This window comes from Piliocolobus tephrosceles, chromosome 16 (genome assembly GCF_002776525.5).
Source record: "Piliocolobus tephrosceles isolate RC106 chromosome 16, ASM277652v3, whole genome shotgun sequence".
Taxonomy (NCBI): domain Eukaryota; kingdom Metazoa; phylum Chordata; class Mammalia; order Primates; family Cercopithecidae; genus Piliocolobus; species Piliocolobus tephrosceles.
Window position 1 is genome coordinate 8,830,960 of NC_045449.1, and position 19,164 is coordinate 8,850,123.

Sequence of the window (19,164 nt, forward strand, 5' to 3'; positions counted from 1 at the left end):
CCACCCAGCCAATCCCTCCCCACCCCCAAACCCCATCTGTGGAAAACTTGTCTTCCATGAAACTGGTTCCTGGTGTCAAAAAGGTTGGGGACTGCTGCTCTGGCCCATCGGTTTCCTTCCCCAGGAGACGCCACCGTTTTTGGAAATTTGAATCTGTGGCCAACATTTAAAAGTCATATTTCATCTAAAAATCAAGATTTCCAGCTTTTATTTAAAACGAGTAACTGGAAGATCTAGCGACACCAAACCCACGATCCCGTGTGGTGACAGTTAGCTGGAGTAGCCATGCAGCTTCCCTGTAGAAGGGCCATGTGCTCCCCAGGACCGCAGTGTCCCTGTTGAGTTCACAATGGGAACTCTGAAGCCGGGGGCAGTGCCAGGCACACCACATCAGCACTATCAGCCTGTCCACATCACCATTTATGCTACCTATTGGGCTCTTGAAAGCAGACACGAGCCGGGAATGGTGGCTCACACCTGTAATCCCAGCACTTTGGGAGGCCAAGGCAGGTAGATCACGAGGTCAGGAGTTCAAGACCAGACTGGCCAACATGGTAAAACCCCGTCTCTACTAAAAATACAAAAATTAGATGGGTGTGGTGGCGTGCACCTGTAGTCCCAGCTACTCAGGAGGCTGAAGCAGGAGAATTGCTCGAATCTGGGAGGCAGAGGTTGCAGTGAGCCAAGATTGTATCACTGTACTCCAGCCTGGGTGACAGAGTGAGACTCTGTCTCAAAAAAAAAAAGCAGACATGTTGGCAATCCATGTTCTATATTGTGGTTCAAGTTGCAGTTCACCAAGAGAAAAGTTAATTGCAGAATGTCTGAAATGGGCTGGGCATTAGGGTTGCCACACAGTGCCCGTAGAAGTCTTTCAACAAACACGGCGCATCTCTGTACTTCTCCCTAGCACCCGATGCCCTGTACAGTAATCCTCCCTTATCTGCAGCTTCACTTTCTGCAATTTCAGTTGCTCAAGGTCAACTGTGGTCCAAAAATACTAAATGGAAACTTCTAGAAAGAAATGATTCCTAAATTTTAAATTGCACACTGTTCTGAGGAGCGTGATGAAACCTCTCACCTTTCTGGTCTGTCCCGCCCAGAATGTGAAGCGTCCCTTTGTTCAGCAGGTGTACACGGTGTGTACCACCTGACTGTAAGCCATCATGGTTATCAGACGAACTGTCGCGGTGTCGCAGTGCTTGTGTGCCAGTCACCCTTATTTTACTTACTCATGGCCTCAAGGTGCGAGAGAAGTGAGGCTGGCAATTCAGATATGCCAAGGGGATGCCTAAGACTTCCAATAGTACTGAACCTGCCTGCTGTCAATCATCCAAGGAGAAGCTGTAAAGTGCTTCCTTGAAGTGAAAAGGCGAAAGTTCTCATCTTAACAAGGAAAGAAAAGAATTGTATATTGAAGTAGCTAAGATCTGTGGTAAGAACAAATCTTCTAGCCATGAAATTGTGAAGGAAGAAGACCTTTTTGCTAGTTTTGCTGTCTCATCTGAAACTGCAAAGTTGTGGCCACAGTGCTTCATTAAGATAGAAAGGGTATTAAATGTGTGGGTGCAAGACCTGAGCAGAAATGTGTTCTGATTGACAGCAGCCAGGTTCAGTAGTTTTGGAGGTCTGAGACATCCCCTGGGGGTCTTGGAGTGTGTCCCCTGCAGGTAAGGGGACTACGCTATTGCATTTGTTTATCATCTGGCTGCCGCCACTAACATATAAGCTCCCCATGGGCAGGGGCTCCATTTTGCTCACTGTTGAGTCCCCATTACCTGACACTGTTTATACCACATGGAAGGCCCTTGATAAATATGCTTGAATAAATGAATGAATGTCAGGCACTCATAGGAAGACAAGGCAGGGTCACTGTCCCAAAGCTACTCTTGGGCTAGATGACAGAAACAAGTCTATTGGGTATGGTTGCTACAATAAACGACACAGGAAACAGAGATTAGTTTGATGCTCAGAATACTGCAGAGAAGACAGCAGTCCCATAGGAAGCGTGGAGACAGACACGATGGTGAGAAGGACGTTGTGCCACTTTGACCTGGCAGCTACCTCTGTCACCTGGGGGTGGCCGATCTTTCTCGGGCCCTATCATGGACAGCTGAGGCTGCAATGTTTGACTGCTGCTTTTGTGCCACAAGGGCAGTGTGCAAGGTACTGACCAATCAAACATGTCATGAGCATGTTTTAGATGAGCATGTCAGGGCTCATCTAAAAATTCCTCTCCCTCCCGCCGTAGCGCAAGAATAAGACATTACAGGAGAGCAATACACCAGCCTCCACCCGCAGTCAGCAAGACTCCTGGCAGCCAAAATAGGCAGCGGGAAAGTGGCAAAGGGACAAATTCCAACAACCTGGGAGACGCCCTGTGGTCACCCCCGCCGTGGCCTCTCACTCTGCCTACAGCATTCACTCATTATTTCACTTATTCCATAGTTCCCGAGCACCTCCTATGTGTCAGACACTGTTCCAGGTCCTGGGGATGTGACATAAGTTAAAATACACAAAATGCCTGCTCTCAAAAAGTTTGCACTCTAGTGGATGTGTAGGGGACAGAAATCGACCAAATAATTAAATCATATATTAGATAAAGATAGTGCTATAAGAATAACCTTGGGAAGGGGAGGGAGGGGTTCTAGAGTTGGGGAAGAGTGTGCAGTGTCTACATATAGATATTTGGATATATAGATATTTAAATATAGATTTAAATTTAAACTTTTATATTTGATGGTCAATTGATAGATTATAATTGCATATATTTATGAGGCACAAAGTGATATTATGATAGACATATATAACGTGGAGTGATGAAATAAGGCTAATTAACATATCCATCAAATACCTATCCTTTTCCTGGTGAAAACATTTGAAATACTTATTCTCTTAGCAGTTGTGAAATATACAATACACCATTATTAACTATAGTAACCCTGCTGTGCAATGAATCTCAGAAACCGTATTCCTCCCATCTAAAGGAAACTTCATACCCTTTGACCAGCATCTCCTTATTTCTCCCAATCCCCAAGTCTGTGTGTGTGTTTTGTTTTTTGTTTGTTTGTTTGTTTGTTTTTGAGACACAGTCTCGCTCTAACTGCCAGGTTGGAATGCAGTGGCATGATCTCGGATCACCGCAACCTCCACCTCCCAGGTTCAAGCAATTCTCCTGCCTCAGCCTCCCGAGTAGCTGGGACTACAGGCGCCCACCACCACGCCCAGCTAATCTTTTGTATTTTAGTAGAGACGGGGTTTCACCATGTTGGCCAGAATAGTCTCGATCTCCTGACCTCGTGATCCTCCCGCCTTGGCCTCCCAAAGTGCTGGGATTACAGGCGTGAGCCACCGCACCCCGCCCCTTCACAGTTCTTGGCAGAGGGATGAGATCGGAGACAAAGAATGAGTGAACGAACAAAGGGATGAGTGAATTGGGATTCGGAGAGCATTCTTCCTTAAACACAGGACATCAGTATTGAACAATTCGCAAGCCAGGTGCACACACACAGCTCTTCACTCCCTTGGGGTACAACAAGCCCAAGCACCGACCACAGAACCATAGAAGCGTTCTACGCACACGGCAGAAAGAAGCGAACGGGGGCCACCTGTTCATAGCTGCTGCTCCCTGTCATTGGTGTAAGATAAAGTGGGGGTGACCTCCTGGATAGAAGAGAATACTGAAGTAAGAGGGCTTGGAGGAGGATCCCAGGACGCCTGGCTCAGGTTCAGTGTTTCTGTCATGAAGATTCCAGATCCGACAGTCCCTTGTCCCCCCATACCCCCAGCCCCCCATTGCTGGCTCCTGGGACAAGCTGTTCAGACAGAAGAACCCACCACCTAGGCCTCCCTATACCTGCAGGAATAAAGCCCGGGCAGAAAAGACGCGGAGCTTCCCAGGACCACACTGTGCCTCCTGTCCTCCAGCCGCTCCTGTGGCACAGAGACAGGGGACCTGCAGAGCCTGGGTGACCTGCCTCTGTTGCCTCTCATCTTCTCCCACCAGAGCTGCCTCATGCCCTCAGGGTTTTAGGGGCAGCTCAGGCTTGCCAGACACCATAGCCGTGTTTTTGTTTTTTTGGATCAGAGTGTGTGGTGACTGAGTCGGCAGTGAGGGAGTAAGGGAGTGAGAAGACAGAGCCCTGGGTCCTGAGGGGCCCCCTCAACCTTTAGCCCTTGCCCCCATGAGGTCTACTTTTCAGATTCCCAAGGGGCCGGGAGGTGAGGGTCCTGCTGCCCGGGCTGGCCCCCGTGGACAGGGACAGGCCTGTTTCCTCAGCTGTGTCTGCTTCTGACCAGAAGGAAACACCTGGATATGAAAGAGCCGGTGGGGGGGGGGTGGGGGAGCATTGTTCCCAGGGGCAGGGAAGCTTGACGGGATCTGATGGGGCCTGAATGCAGCAGGGAGCAGAGGGCGACGACTGCGGCTTGGCATCTGCAGCCACCATGTCAGCTGAAGCACTTGTGTGGAGACAGAATAGGGCCCCTAGCAGGTTCTAATGGGAGGCAGCGGGGCATGGTGGCCAGGCAGGTGGCATTCCAATCCTGTCAATAGGGCAACTTGGGCTGCTTGCTTAAAACCTCCGTGCCTCAGTTTCCCTATCTTAAAGGGGACTTGATAACAACGCCTACCTCATAGGCTTGTCATGAGACTAAATGAGATGATATTTGAAAACCACTTAGAGCTAAATAAATAAATGGACCGTGCTGGGGACGGGGCTCGTGCCTGTAATACCAGCACTTTGGGAGGCCGAGGTGGGCGGATCACAAAGTCAGGAGATCAAGACCATCCTGGCTAACACGGTGAAAATACAAAAAAATTACTGCTGAAAATACAAAAAATTAGCCAGGTGTGGTGGTGCATGCTTGTAGTCCCAGCTAGTCGGGAAGCTGAGGTAGGAGAATCGCTTGAACCCAGGAGATGGAGGTTGCAGTGAGCTGAGATCGCGCCACTGTACTCCAGCCCGGGCGACAGAGTGAGACTCTGTCTCAACAACAACAACAACAACAACAAAAAAGGACCGGCCCGCGAATGCTCTGTGCACCCCCCAGTAGCAGACACACACCCCTTCTAGTTGTGCTCCCCCCAACACCTGACTTTCCCACCTGCTTTCCTGCCTCTGGGGGTTTGCACACTTTGCTCCCCATTGCTGGGGTGCCTCTTGCCACCTCTTTGCACACCAGGTCCTCCCTTGAGCCTCAGCCAGGAGCCACCTTCCATAGGAACCTCTGTGAGCCCACACCCTGCAGTCTCTCTCTTTCATCCTGCACACACCACACACTGCCTGGCTCACTGAGGACCCTGGCAGGTATTACTTTCTGGGTTGGTCACTCGCAGCTGTATTCAGACCCTCTTTGCAGGCAGTTAGCTCCTCAAGGACAGAGACCAGGCCTTGGTTAGACGCTGGCACACGTAGAAGATACCCAATTCGTGTGTAGGGAGAGAATCGGCCAGACCAGCATGACTTTCACCAAATTCCCCAGGAAAGTGATGGATGGATGATGTCCCAGAAAGGGCACGGACTGGGACCCAGATGTTTCACATTGAGTCTTGCTCCTTGCTACCCCACTCTGCAATCTTTGGCAGATTGCTTCATTTCCCTAAGCCTCAGTCTTCTGTCCTAAAAAATGGCACTAAAACACTTATCCAGTCAACCTGTAACTGCTGGTGAGAATCAAATGGGAAAATGGGTGTACTCTGCAGCACAGGGCATGAATCATTAGTCCTATTATTAATGGCATGTACAGGATTCCAGAAGAAAGGAGAATCCTTCTTACAGGGTCCTGTGTCCTTTCTTCTTGTGAAAATGGGATGAAACAGTCTTGACTTGGCAGAGTTACCCTGCAGCGTCTGAGGTCACCCTTCTCAGAAAGGTGGCCGTGGCGGCCCCGAGCCTGGGTAAATAAGAGCCAGGGGTGTTTCGGCCCCCTCAGGGCTCCCCTTCCAGCTCCCTCCTTTCCACCCCTCTGTCTGTTCTGCTCAGATCTGCCTGCCTGGCAAGCTCCATCCAAGCCAGCACTTACCTTGGCTCAGTGGTAGCTTCTGGGCTCCCCAAGTCCTTCAACCAACTCCCTACAGTCCTGTGCAAGGCCCCCAGTCCCAGAGAAGCAGATGTCTTGGGAGGGCCTCCACGGGTATCTGTGGTCTTGACTGTGCTCTTCAGATCTGCAGAGAAAAGCTCGATGTCTCACAGCTCCGTCCCCTCCTCTTCCTTCCCCTTCCTTGTGGCCCTCGAAGCTCCTCCCAGAATGCGTTCTGCTGTGAGACTGCTTTCTAAAGAAGCATCTGTGGTCACCCACGGTCACTGGAGGTCCTTTATTCTGATCAAATGTGACCAATTTTGTGGGACGGGAGGGACACCTCCCAAGAGACTCCCTCTGGTGTTGACGAGGGAGGGATTGATGCAGGGAGCCCTGACCTCTCTCTCAAGCTCCAGACTCACCAACCATCTCCCATTCCTGGACATGGCCAGTCAGATGTCCCTCAAGCACCTCCATCTCAACAGGTACAAACCGAGCTCATCATTTCCCCCTCTAAGCCCACTTCTCTGTTTCCCGCCTCAGAATCAGCAACCTCGGTGTCAGCAACGCCTCCCTCTCCCTCACCTGTTACGTCTAAACTGCACCAAGCCCTGTCAATAGCTCATGAATCCTCCACTTTCTTCCATCCCTAGGGCTGTCACTGTTTCACCTGACTACCATGATCTTTCTCCTGAAACACCACAATGGCCTGAGGTCCTTCACCCCACAGCCAAAGGTCTCTAAGAGTGAAACACAAATTTCTTCATGTTACAGTTCTGCTACAACCTTCAATGGCTCCTTATTACTTTAAAGAGAATGGCCAGACTCCTCAGTGTGACTTGCCAGATCCTTCTTGATCTGGTCCCTCCCTAAACTCCAATCTCATGCTTTATCCCTCACTCCAGCCCCTCCCAGAAGTACTGCAGTCTCTTAACCATCCAGGCTGTGGGAATCGCTTCCCAGCCCTTCTCCTGGCTCACGCCTTGTCATTTGTTATTTATCAGAGAAGAACAAAAAGCAAGCCTGAGAGGCAGGAAGAAAGTGGAGTGCCAGGGACACTGGCAGAAGACAGAATGCAAAGGAGGAGGTGATGGTCAACAATGTCAATGATTGCAGAGAGGACACAGGTGAAGAGAATGGAAAAGCATCTGCTGTCCTTGGCAATTAGGAGAGCGCAGTGCTGGGCAGGGACAGTAGAGCTTCTGGGGGAAGCCGATCAACTGCATGGTGACACGTTTGCTATTTTGTCATTTTCTTTCTTTTTTTCACATTTTGAAGCCAAACACTATTTGGGAGAGTCTCTGACACATTTCTAGAGCTTCGAAAAACTCACAGATTCTGTGCTGTCATCCCGTTGGGCCTAATGGGTAAATGGCTCTAGAAAGTGATAGACTGCTGACAGCATGGTTTGAGTGCTGGATCCAGCTATACCTGAAATTCTGGTGCTAAATCTACTCTTGGACTGTTCATTGTATATGATCCAATAAATTCCATTCTTTTTTGGATTAAGCCTGTTGGAGTTTGTCACTTAACTCAACCCAAAGAGCTTTGGGGCTGTGAAGTCACTGATCTTTTTCTGTAGGGGCTTGACTAGGTTCTATGCTGACCCCTCATTTTGCAGAGGAAGCTATTTGGAAAAAAAGTCCAGAAATGTAAATCATTTATTCTACAGCCATGCCTTCCTCCCACAGCTGCTTCTTTTCTGTCCCCTTCATGTGACTGAAGTCACATTCTATCTTGCATCTTCGTATTAATGTTCTCAGCTCACATGTCTGCCTTGCTCCTCCTCCCTCCCTCAGTGAGTTCTGAAGGAGCAGGGGCTAGGGTGTTGTTCATTATTCCATCCATCACAGGGTGAAAGAGTGTTAAGAGAATGCTTGGCTTATTTGTGAAGCAAATGGGTGACTGAATGAAGGAAATGAATATGCCCAGGACAGAATAAAGGACCAAGAACTCAGCCCCTGCAGGTTCCAGACTCAGCAGCACCCGGGCAGTGTGGCCACCCTGGGCAGCCCCTCTGCTTATCAGCCTTGACTTTAACTGAATCGGAAATCACAAGCCGAGGTCACTTCTTGTGGGTGCATTGCTGTCTTATCATCAGCTACCATTTCTGCAACTGCGTTGGCTCTGGTAGCCATGGAGGAGGCGGCATGGTGACCATAGAGGGCCCCCAGAGCTATTCCTTGCAAAGAGGAGCTAGGGTGCTTTCATTTTTGAGTGCACACTGCTGATAGCCAGCCAGGAACAAAGGACAGCGGGAGGAGGAGGTGACAATAGGAAGGACCAAGTTCCCCCATGGCCCCCAGTGCACCGTCCCTACCATCACCAAGGCAAGGCGGCACTACCCCTTTGACCAATTCCAGCCATGTCTTTCCTCTCCAGACCATGTTCTTAGGATTTGTTTAATCTGAGTTTTCCAGGCTGTGCTCTTACCAGGTTTCTCATCTGCACCAATCTCCCAAGAGCAGCCCCCTCTTTCTCTGCCGAAAGGCAAATGATCCATCAGTATCAGAACTGTAAAAATTAGGGTTCCCTGCTTTCATTGTACTAGGTCTCAGATGACCTGGTCAGCTAATGGAGGCAAAGACCCCCCAGAATGATCAATGCCCAAGATACAGAAGCAGAAGGCTCACCATCTATTGCCACTCCTCCTCCTCCTCCCTCTGCCATCCTCCTGGTAACCCTTCTGGGCATAGCTGCAATGGCCTCTCCTCAGGTTCCCCTATCTCAGCCCAGGTGTTTGGAAGTCTGTTCACATAACTCGCCTTGGGGTTACAAAGTTACTTACTTTCTCTACAGATGAACCACTGCTTCTATTCCATCCTCATCCATTTTCCAGTCCATGACAAAGCCACTGAGAGCTTTAAACAAAAATGAAATATTCTTGCAACTGTGGACTGAGAGCCATGGGCGAGGGGGGCCAGATACTGGCACTGGGGAGGTCTGCAGGACCACAGTATTGGAGTCAGGCAAGAATTATTTGCTTAGAACAGGAGGCCCCCAGGGTCGCTTGTGTCCTCGCCTGCAGTGCCGCCCACCATGGGAGCTGCTCCGGGATTATTCAGCATTGAAGGCAGCAGAATTTTTCATTTCAGTTTTCTAAGGAATCCACTTACGTATAATACTAATAAGCAAAGTCGATTTTACTAAAGATTATGTGGGAGGATGAAGGGAGAGTACATCACACATCTCTTGGCAAACTATTCAAAAATCCTCTGTGGATAGTTCAGAGGTTCCCAACGTCCCTCCTCAAAGCCGTGCCATTGGAGCGGGCAGCCTGGAATAGGGTGGAGTTTTGTGCTTTTTCCTTTCTCTCTTCTCCCCACATGACCTTGACTCACTAGCACTGGTTCCTCCGTCTCGGATTTTTTCACAGACACACCTGAATTGTCTTTGACTTGCATTCAGAGCGCTTCAATTCCATTCCAATTCTTAACTCCCCATTTCTCTCTCTCTCTCTCTCTTTTTTTTTTTTTTTTTTGAGATGGAGTCTTGCTCTGTCGTGCAGTGGCGCGATCTCGGTTCACTGCAACCTCCGCATCCGGGATTCACGCCATTCTCCTGCCTCAGTCTCCCGAGTAGCTGGGACTACAGGCACTCACCACCATGCCCGACTAATTTTTGTGTATTTTTAGTAGAGACGGGGTTTCACCGTGTTAGCCAGGATGGTCTTGATCTCTTGACCTTGTGATCCACCCGTCTCGGCCTCCCAAAGTGCTGGGATTACAAGCGTGAGCCACCACGCCCGGCCAGCTCCTCATTTTTCTACCCCAAACTCATCACCACCACCCACACAGATGGCTCTCTGGTTGGCAGGACCCATTTTTAGAAAACTGTGAAAGGGAATAAACCAGAAAAAAAGCTGTTAGGAGAACACATTTTGCTTCGTTTAAACAATCACCTCATGAGTCAGGTACAGTTATACAGATAGGTCAAGTTTAAAAGCTCACATCCCTGGTGGAGGTGAGACTCGGACCAAGGACCCCTGAGTCCTAGGACTTCCCACCAGACCCCAGGAAGATCTGTAGGCTGAGCCAGCCTGAATCCTGAATCACTTGACCTCAGTCCAGGAAGGCCAAGGCAGTGGCACAGGCCGTACCCACCTCCAGGGCACCTCTGCCTCTGGTGCAGTCCCTCCAGCTCTTGCCCACGGCCCAGGAGCAGGCAGGACAGTATTATGCTCTAAGCCAGTGGTTCCCTAAGGGTAATGCCTGGACCAGTAGCATCAGCATTGCCCTGGAAATCTGTTATCAATTAGTACTGTCTGCTGTGGCTGTGGCAAGGGAGGAACAGTGCACACTTCGGGAATCTTCCATCCTTTACTTACAGCAGTGTTATCTGGCAGGATGCATGCAGAATCAGGGCTAATTGGGGTGATAGAAGAAGCAGATTTATGCTTCATATCCAACCAGTCACCCTCTCAGCCATTCTTCTTCTTTTTGGTGGTGGTGGGGAAGTTTTGATTTTAAATGCCATCAATGTTTTTTTTGTTAAGCTGTAAAGTTTAAAAAACTAGTCAAGTAGGCCAGGCATGGTGGCTCATGCCTATAATCCCAGCACTTTGGGAGGCCGAGGCAGGTGGATCACCCGAGGTCAGGAGTTCGAGACCAGCCTGGCCAATGTGGTGAAACCCCATCTCTACTGAAAATACAAAAATTAGCTGGACATGGTGGCCGGCGCCTGTAATCCCACCTACTCAGGAGGCTGAAGCAGGATAATCACTTGAACCTGGGAGGCAGAGGTTTCAGTGAGCCAAGATTGTGCCATTGCACTCCAGCCTGGTTAACAGAGCAAGACTTCGTCTCAAACAAACAACAACAACAAAAACTAGTTAGGTAATCCATAAATATATTTCCATTATAAAAACACTCAAGCATTGTAGGAACCTAAGAGTTAAACATGAGAGTCTCTCTCCTCCCCATCCCCAATTTCTTTACCCTCCCACCCACTGGTAACCATGGTAAATAGCTTGGGATGGTTTATACACATAAGCGCCATAGAAATTGCTCTTCAACTTGCTTTGTTTACTTGAAGATCACGACATATCAGTACATAAGGATCAACTGCATTCTTTCCTTAAATATAAGTGTACATTTTTGTTTGGACTAGTCACACATTTACAGGGTTCAAAATGGGAAGGACACAGAGAAAATCAGTCACTCCCTCTTCCGAAAGCCATCCTTTAGTAGGTGAAGAAAATCTTGTGACCTTCTCCTTCTCTTTTGCAGGTGCAACTGTCCCCTCTCCCAAACTCCTTGGTCCTGGCAGCTCTGGGATGGTGTGAGAGGGCAGATATATTGGGGTTGCCGTGAAGGGTGGGGCTTAGTCTCTTCTCATTTCCCCTGTTCTCATGGCTGCCTTGAGAGGGAGACCAAGTGGACCCCTGCTTCCTCTCCCTCAGCCCCTAATACCACAGGTTCCTCCTTGGACACGCTTCCCCTGGCGGAGCTGAGCTGGGGAGATGTTAGGAGTCTCTTGATCTGCATGATATGCGTATCACCCTCTCCATTTTCTTCTCCCAAATCAACTCACACCAGGAAATGGAACAAATCAAGATGGCTGGGGTCAACCAGGAGATCAGTGCAAAAACACAAAGACTCCAACTTCTCATTATTTATACAAATTGCCTGCCCTCCACACATATGTGCAGGACCACATACGCACTCACACACACACACACACACACACACACACACACACACTGAGACACACCCCCAAAAGTGAACCAAGCCACCTGGCTGGGCCCTCCTCCTGGCACGTGCTTCTCGCTCTGTGTGACCCTGTGCAGGCCTCTCCCAGTCTCTGGGCCTCAGTTTCCGCCTCTGTAACCTGAGGGGCTGCAGATTGGGTGTGCAAAGCCCTCTGCAGCTTTCTCAGCCCCAAAACGATCCTGTTCTGGCCTCAGAGACTTTCGGCTACAGTTTTGCTCAGAGAAAGCCTCTGGTCCCTGGTTGCAAGGGCCCCTTTCTTGGGTGTGTGGGGGTGGGGGCTGCTCCGCTCCCTCCCTCCTCCTCCCCAGAGGTCTCGGGGGACCCCGTTCAGTCCACTCTGGAGCCAGGAGCGACATTCACCATTCACTGAGGGCTTCCTTCCTGACTGCCCTCCCCTCAGCAGTGGTCAGTGCAGACCAGCCTGGAGTCCCGCCAACCCAGTCCGGCCCCAGCTTCCGCTTCTCCTCTATGCCCCCGCCAACTTTTCCACCCCTGCCACTCCCACCATTCCTGAGGGTGTGTGAACACAGCTTCTATTTTGAAACCATCAGAGCGTCTCCAGCGAACCATTAGAAATGAAGCCATCCTTCTCAGACATCTGTGTGATCATTTTCACGGCCTCAGCTTAGCCACCACCCACATGAGAGGTTCGACAGAGCAGCAGAGATTAGTGGTTAAGCGCAGGGACTCCAGAAGCCACCTGTCTGTGCTTAAATCCTGGATTCCCCTTTTTACTGTTTCGGTGACCTTGGACAAGTTACTTGTCTCTGCCTCAGTTTCCCTGCTTGCAAAAGGGGGCATAATTGTGCCTAGCTCATGGGGTCGCGGCACAAACTAGTTAACATAAGCACATAAAGCACACAGAGCAGCGCCTGACACGTGCTCAGTAAGTGCTGAAAGTGATTGCTGATAGCTCAGTTCACTCGATGTGGACATTCCCAGGTGATGCCCTGTGCAGGTGGCAATGACTGAGACGCTGCACCTTTGAGCTCGAAATAGCTCTGAGATCCTTCGAACGAGCGCCATTTCTTCCCACTCCCCCTGTGCAAAGAGGGGCAGACACATGCGTCTGCTGTGACCACAGCCATGTCTCCGGGAGCCCACACTCAGAGTCTCCAGGGCTGTGGTCCCAGCCAGGACATGGGTGTGCCTGCGCACAGAACAGAGAGAAATAAGCTGGCATGCCTGAGGACAGAGTCTGCCACCTGCCTCACTTTGCCTCCAAAGGGATGGGGGATGGCACCCTCTCCCAGGAGGCATTTCCTTTACTCTGATTTTACTGGTAGGGTTGGGGGAAGAAAGAGAAGGATTCAGAGACTTGGGGAAAGAAGGAAGTGGATTCTTCCTCAAGAAAACGGGGGAGCCCTTTTCCCAGGGAAGCTGTGAACATTCCCGGTGCTGGAGTGGGTGGCACTGTGGCAATGAGGGAGGGGCAGTCTGAAGGCCCAGGGCAGGCACCAGGCAGGCTGGGTCCACACAGCATCTCGGGTGTGCCTGCACCTGCCGGGGCTGAAAACTGTGCTGCCTCTGCTTAGAGCCCTTTCTCGTGGTGGAGACATGACTGGGATGCCACAGACTTCAGGGAGAGGTCTGAAGATGGTGATAGACCACTACCTTCCGGTTCCTAGCGGAAGCTCCCAGCTGCCTGAGGAGAACAAACAGGTGTAAGCCATTGTGTCTGGAGGAGCCCCCTCTCGGTAAGGCTTCTGTTCACCGGGAGCCCTGGGGCTGGGCAGGCTACCTGGACTACAGTCTCAGCAGCATCATCCCCTTTCACATCGCATCCCCTGATAAGCCCTGCACACTCCCTGGAAAGTAGACACCGTGTCATTTTCACAGGCAAGGAACCGAGGCTTGGAGACATTGTGAGGCGGCCAGGGTCACTCCAAGGGTGAGTGCTCCCGCTCCTCCCTGGCCTCCCTGTGATCTGAGGTTTAGCCTGAGAGAGTGCCGCATCCGGCAAAGGGAGCGGAGGAAATGTGAGGCCACAGGGGTTCCACCAGGTGCAGGAAGGAATGATGGAACTGGGGGCCGAGAGAGCACTCCCTTCTACGGCCCCAAACCCTGAGACCCGCAGTGCACAGCTTGATTTTGGTCTCCTAACAGAGGCCTGCCCAGCCTTTTAGGAAGCAGGAAGTGGCAAAGGGAGACACCCATCTCCTTCCAAAGCCGGAGAAATATACCCATTCCAGGGATGGCAAGACTAGGAGGTCAACACCCCTAGGGCAGAAGTAATTCCACTCTGAGTAGTGGGACGTGAGAGTCTTCAAGTTTATGGCCAGCTCCTGAGCTCATGGTGAGGTACCACGTGGAGCAGGGGCCACCTTGAGGAGGAGGGTGGGGTGCTGAAAAGGACAGCCTCCTCCTTTCTCTTCATCTGCCAACAGCAGGACCCAGTAAGGGTTCTAGTTTCAGTCCCCTACCCTGGCCCCTTTCCTCAGTGTTCAATGACTTGGATTACAAAAGCTTATGGACTCGATGAGACATTCTGGCTCACAGCCCCTTCAGTCTGTAATCACCTGGCCCATGGATTCACCTACAGATCATGGTGATTGTATCCAGGGTATGTGTCTGACCAACGGGGGATCCATTCTTAGGTTAGCCAGTGATTTTTCTGAAGTGTGGTTTAAAGAATCTTCTATCTGGGCGCGGCGGCTCACGCCTGTAATCCCAGCACTTTGGGAGGCCGAGGTGGATGGATCACCTGAGGTCAGGAGTTCGAGACCAGCCTGGCCAACATGGTGAAACCTCGTTTCTACCAAAAAAAATCTAAAAATGAGCCAGGTGTGGTGGCGGGCACCTGTAGTCCCAGCTACTTGGGAGGTTGAGGCAGGAGAATCGTTTGAACCCAGGAGGTGGAGGTTGCAGTGAGCCGAGATTGCACCACAATGTTCTATCAATTTCAATAACATCAAATTTGCTAATTGTGTTGTCCAGATCTTGTATATCTCTATTAATTTTTTTTGTCTATGTGTTCTATCAGCTATTGAGAGAGGTATGTTGACCACTGTGGTTATGGAGACTTCTAATTCTGTCAATTTTTGTTTTATATTTATATTTATATATAGTTTATATTTATATATAGTGACATATATTTATATTTATATATAATTTTCAGTTGTGATTTGGTGTATATAGCTTTATAACTGTAATACTTTTTGTTGGGCTCCTTAATCTTTATGAAATGTTCCTCTTTATTTTTCATAATGCTTCTGCTGTTAAATCTTTGGATATTAGTGTGTTAATACTAGCTTTTTTTGTCTAGTTTTGCATCTTTGGATATAGGTGTATTAACACCTCAGCTTTTTTGGTCTGTTTTGCATGGTGTGATTCGTTCCGTCCTTTTGCTTTCAACCTTTCTGTGATGTTATCTTTAAACTGTGTCCCTTGTGAGCAGTTTATAAGGTTTTCTTTTTGTTTTTTGGTTTTTTTTTGAGATGGAGTCTCGCTCTGTCACCCAGGCTGGAGTGCAGCGGTGCCATCTCAGCTCACTGCAAGCTCTGCCTCCCGGGTTCACGCCATTCTCCTGCCTCAGCCTCCTGAGCAGCTGGGACGACCGGTGCCCACCACCACGCCCGGCTAATTTTTTTGTATTTTTAGTAGAGATGGGGTTTCACCATGTTAGCCAGGATGGTCTTGATCTCCTGACCTTGTGATCCGCCCACCTGGCCTCCCAAAGTGCTGGGATTACAGGTGTGAGCCACCACACCTGGCCACTACAGTTTATAAGATTTTTTAAAAAAGTAATTATCAGACAATTCTGGGTGTGTGATTCCAGGTTAGTAGGTTTGTTTTTTCCCCTCATACTTTAAAGAGATCATTTCATCATCTCTGGCTTCCATTGTTTCTGTTGAAAGAGGGAGTTCTCAGTTTAATTGTTGCTACTTTGAAGATAAAGTGTATTATTTTCCTCTGTCTTTAATATTTTCTCATTACATTTCTTTCTTTCGAAGTTTGACAGTAAGGGGTGTGTGTGTGTGTGTGTGTGTGTGTGTGTGTGTGGTTTAAGAAAAAAATAAATAAATAAACTCCAGATTGTGTTGGGATTTTACCAGTTTTTAGATTAATGTTTCGGGATTCAAGCCAGTGTCCACTGCTTAGTTTTCAGGTTTACTCCTTCTCTTTTTGTCTGTTTCTCAGTCTTTCCTTATTTTTCGTGACACTAAGAGAGTAATGGTCAGGTTATCTGGTCCCATAGTCTGGGTTTATATGATGTTTTTTTCTCTTGATTAGACTGGAGTTCTGGAAAGAACATCAAAGGTAAAGTGCACTTCTCATGTGATTTTTTTTTTTTTTTTTTTTTTTTTTTATTGTGTGGAGATTCCTGTGTCAAATTTCCTGTGTAAAATTTGCTGGGTTTATTAAGTCTGCGGGTTGATGTGCTTCCTCAGTGTTAGCCAATTATTGGCAGAAGGAATATTGTTCCCGTTCCAGGCTCCATTCCTAGGAGTCATCACGTGCCTCTGCTGGCCTCTCAGGCTGGTCCAACGTGTCTGAGAGGCCAGCTAAGCAGGTCTGCACTCATCCTGCAGCTTGGAGCCAAACCACTCGGAGCCTAAGCCAAACCACCTCAACCACCTAGATCAGCTGGTCCCTAGATGACCTCTAGATGCATGAGCGAGAACAAATGATCCGAGACTTAGTCCCCTGAATTGAAGGCATGCTTCATTGTTTGCAATAGCCAGCTGATGCAGAGCTGAAACAGCTGACAGTTCTTTCTCTCTCCATCCTGAATAGTGTTCTGGGAACCTGGTACTTACCTCCCTCACCCAAGCCACAGGTATCCTCTACCATCCCTCCACTTCTTCTTCTCTCCCGCCTTATCACCCAAGTCGAAAGGCAGTCCCAGAACCAGAGGGCTGTTATTGAGCTCTCTTCCCCCGCTCTCAGCTGCATGGTAGGTCCGGGATCCACTCTGCCACCACCCACCAACAGCAACAGCCTCAGGCTCATCCCTTCTCTAGGGCTTGGGGTACAGAGAGCAGATGGATATATGGGTGTATATTTCTCAAGTGAAGTGGTACAGGAAACCCCAAATGTTGAGTCCTTAGGTGTAGGATTTTTTGTTCTGTGGGTCGGTGAGTATGGTGAGGCTTAAGCAGAACAGTATTGGGAAAAATTTTCACCCAAATATATTTTCTATAGGGTGGAAAATTACAAAAGGAGAAATAAAACAATCCCCTATGAAGCTTCTTTCTGGTATAAATAAAATGATCTATATAACCTGTCCAACCAGCAGCTGTCATGCAGCAAAATAACTATTGGTCATTAAATATAAGACAAATCGTTTTATTTGACAAAAATATTAAATTCCACCCATTAATTCCTGGACATCTGTTGATCATGTAACAGGACAACCTGCCCGTACAGCAAAAAAGTATTGAAGATACATGGCCCGCCACTCTTCTGGAGCTTAGAGCAAGAGCAGACATGAAGACAGGGGAGAGGCCAGGCGTGGTGGCTCACACCTGTAATCCCAGCACTTTGGGAGGCTGAGGCAGGCGGATCACGATGTCAGGAGATCGAGACCATCCTGGCTAACACGGTGAAACCCCGTCTCTACCAAAAATACAAAAAATTAGCCGGGCGTGGCGGCGTGCACCTGTAGTCCCAGCTACTCGGGAGGCTGAGGCAGGAGAATGGCGTGAACCCAGGAGGCGGAGCTTGCAGTGAGCTGAGATTGCACCACTGCACTCCAGCCTGGGCAACAGAGCGAGACTCTGTCAAAAAAAAAAAAAAAAAAAAAAGACGGGAGAAACGGCCAGGCAAGGTAGAAGCTGGCTGTGTCCACATCTCTCAAGTCATGAGTACTCTGGGCTGGAATTTCATGTAAGACCTTTTGGGCATAATGAATGAGGAGGAGGAGAAGAGGGACTTTGTGCGGGATACAGTTCATGCTTCCGTGGCTGCTTTCTCCACGTCTATCAGTCCAAATCCTGGTCTTGACTTCTGCCCTTTCTAGTCCACGTTGGTTTCTAGCTTCTTAAATGACTTCAAGCTGCTCTCTTTGAATCTTAGACTCTCATGTCCTATCCTAGGCTGACCAGGTCCCATGCACCAGTGCCATTTCCCCTGAGTTGGGCACTAAGCTCTGTGAGACCAGTCACTCCATCCTCTGTTCTGGGATCTTGCCCAGGTGCCAGAAGAGTGCCAGTGAACTTGCGGGCATGGAAGATTTTACACACAAAGATTGAGATGGGAGTGGGAGAGCCAATGTGATACAGAAGGGGGTGAAGGGTGGGGCCCCTGAGCAGCCCACCCCTTACCCTGACGAAGGTCTCTGGAACGTCTGGAATGTCTCTTCCCCCTTCAGTCTGGGTTCTGCCTCAGCCATGAACTGGGAAGGAGTGAGGAGCATCCCAACGGAGGTGAGAATATCCCAGTGGCTCCAAACAGGAGGAATCGGTGTTCAGAAAGTCAGGTGATAAGCTTTACTGAGCACCTTCTGGGAGCTCAGCACTGGGCTAGGTGCTTTGCAGACAATTTAACCTTTTAAGGATGTCTTATTTCCAACCCAACTCTCCACTCCATTTTAGTGCTAAGGAGATGGAGGCTCAAAGGTAATTAACTTCCTCTGGTGATTTAGCTAGAACCGAGCTGCTACTGAATTTAAGCCTATATTGTCTTCCAAGAATCTCAGATCCAAAAAGGGGATCAAGAGAGAATCTGTGCCGGGTTCTGCGAGTAGACAGGTCCAGCATTAGTGCTGTTTTTCCAGAGAATCAGGAAACCTGAGAGAGAGAAATTGTTGGTGTGTGTGTGTGTGTGTGTGTGTGTGTGTTTGGAGGGAGAGGTGGTCTTGAAGTAGAGAAATATTTCATCCACATTTCAGTCACCTGAACCCCAGAGAGGAGGGGACTGAACTCCAGACATACAGGGTCCTTAAGTCTTTGACAAAGTAAGGGGTAGGCTCAGCCAAGGTTGAGAGAAAAGGCCCAAGCCATCCCCCTGAGCACCAGAGCCTCAGATCTTCCTTCTAGAAAGCATCCTAGACCATGCTAGTGGTCAGGCACTTCGGAGGTCAATTTATCCACCCTTCTCCTTCTACTGCGAGGAATCTGAGAGGCTATGGGGTCTGGCCCTTCTCTCCCTGATAGCTGTTCCTTTCCCAGAACCCTGAGGCCCCAGAAACCCTCTACTCCAGACCCTGCTCATTGCAGGACCCACAGTGGGACTCTGTGTCTGCACAGGACCACTCCGTTCTCCACAGAGAGGGACTGTCCCGGAGGGGTCACAGAGGAGGTTGCCCCAGGGCTTCTGTCCAGTCTGGCGCTGGGCCCACACTAGGGTAGAGCTCCACTGAAAGTCATGATGGGCAGGCAGAGAAGGGAGCAGAGGTCAGGCGCGGCCTGGGCCGGCAGGTCAGGAGGCCTCTGGGATGGCGAGGAGAGGTCGCTCTTCTCCGGCTTGTAGCAGGGTGAAACCTCACATC

The 19,164-nt window shown here is 49.5% G+C and overlaps 2 protein-coding genes across 8 annotated transcripts in view; both read right to left on the reverse strand.

The window, feature by feature from the left end:
* The window catches only part of PIK3R6 (phosphoinositide-3-kinase regulatory subunit 6), a 61,077-nt gene extending 54,898 nt beyond the window's left edge, over positions 1-6,179 (reverse strand). For all 6 annotated transcript variants that reach the window (XM_023190885.1, XM_023190881.1, XM_023190886.1 and 3 more), the window contains exon 1: positions 6,025-6,179. The gene's annotated coding sequence lies outside the window, so the exon portion shown is untranslated. The remainder of the gene's footprint in view (positions 1-6,024) is intronic.
* Positions 6,180-17,443: 11,264 nt separating this feature from the next.
* Positions 17,444-19,164, reverse strand: part of PIK3R5 (phosphoinositide-3-kinase regulatory subunit 5) — an 87,610-nt gene continuing 85,889 nt past the window's right edge. For both annotated transcript variants that reach the window (XM_023190891.3, XM_023190890.3), the window contains exon 19: positions 17,444-19,163. In XM_023190891.3, coding sequence (XP_023046659.1) covers positions 19,016-19,163 — 148 coding nt within the window. In that variant the 3' untranslated portion in view covers positions 17,444-19,015. The remainder of the gene's footprint in view (position 19,164) is intronic.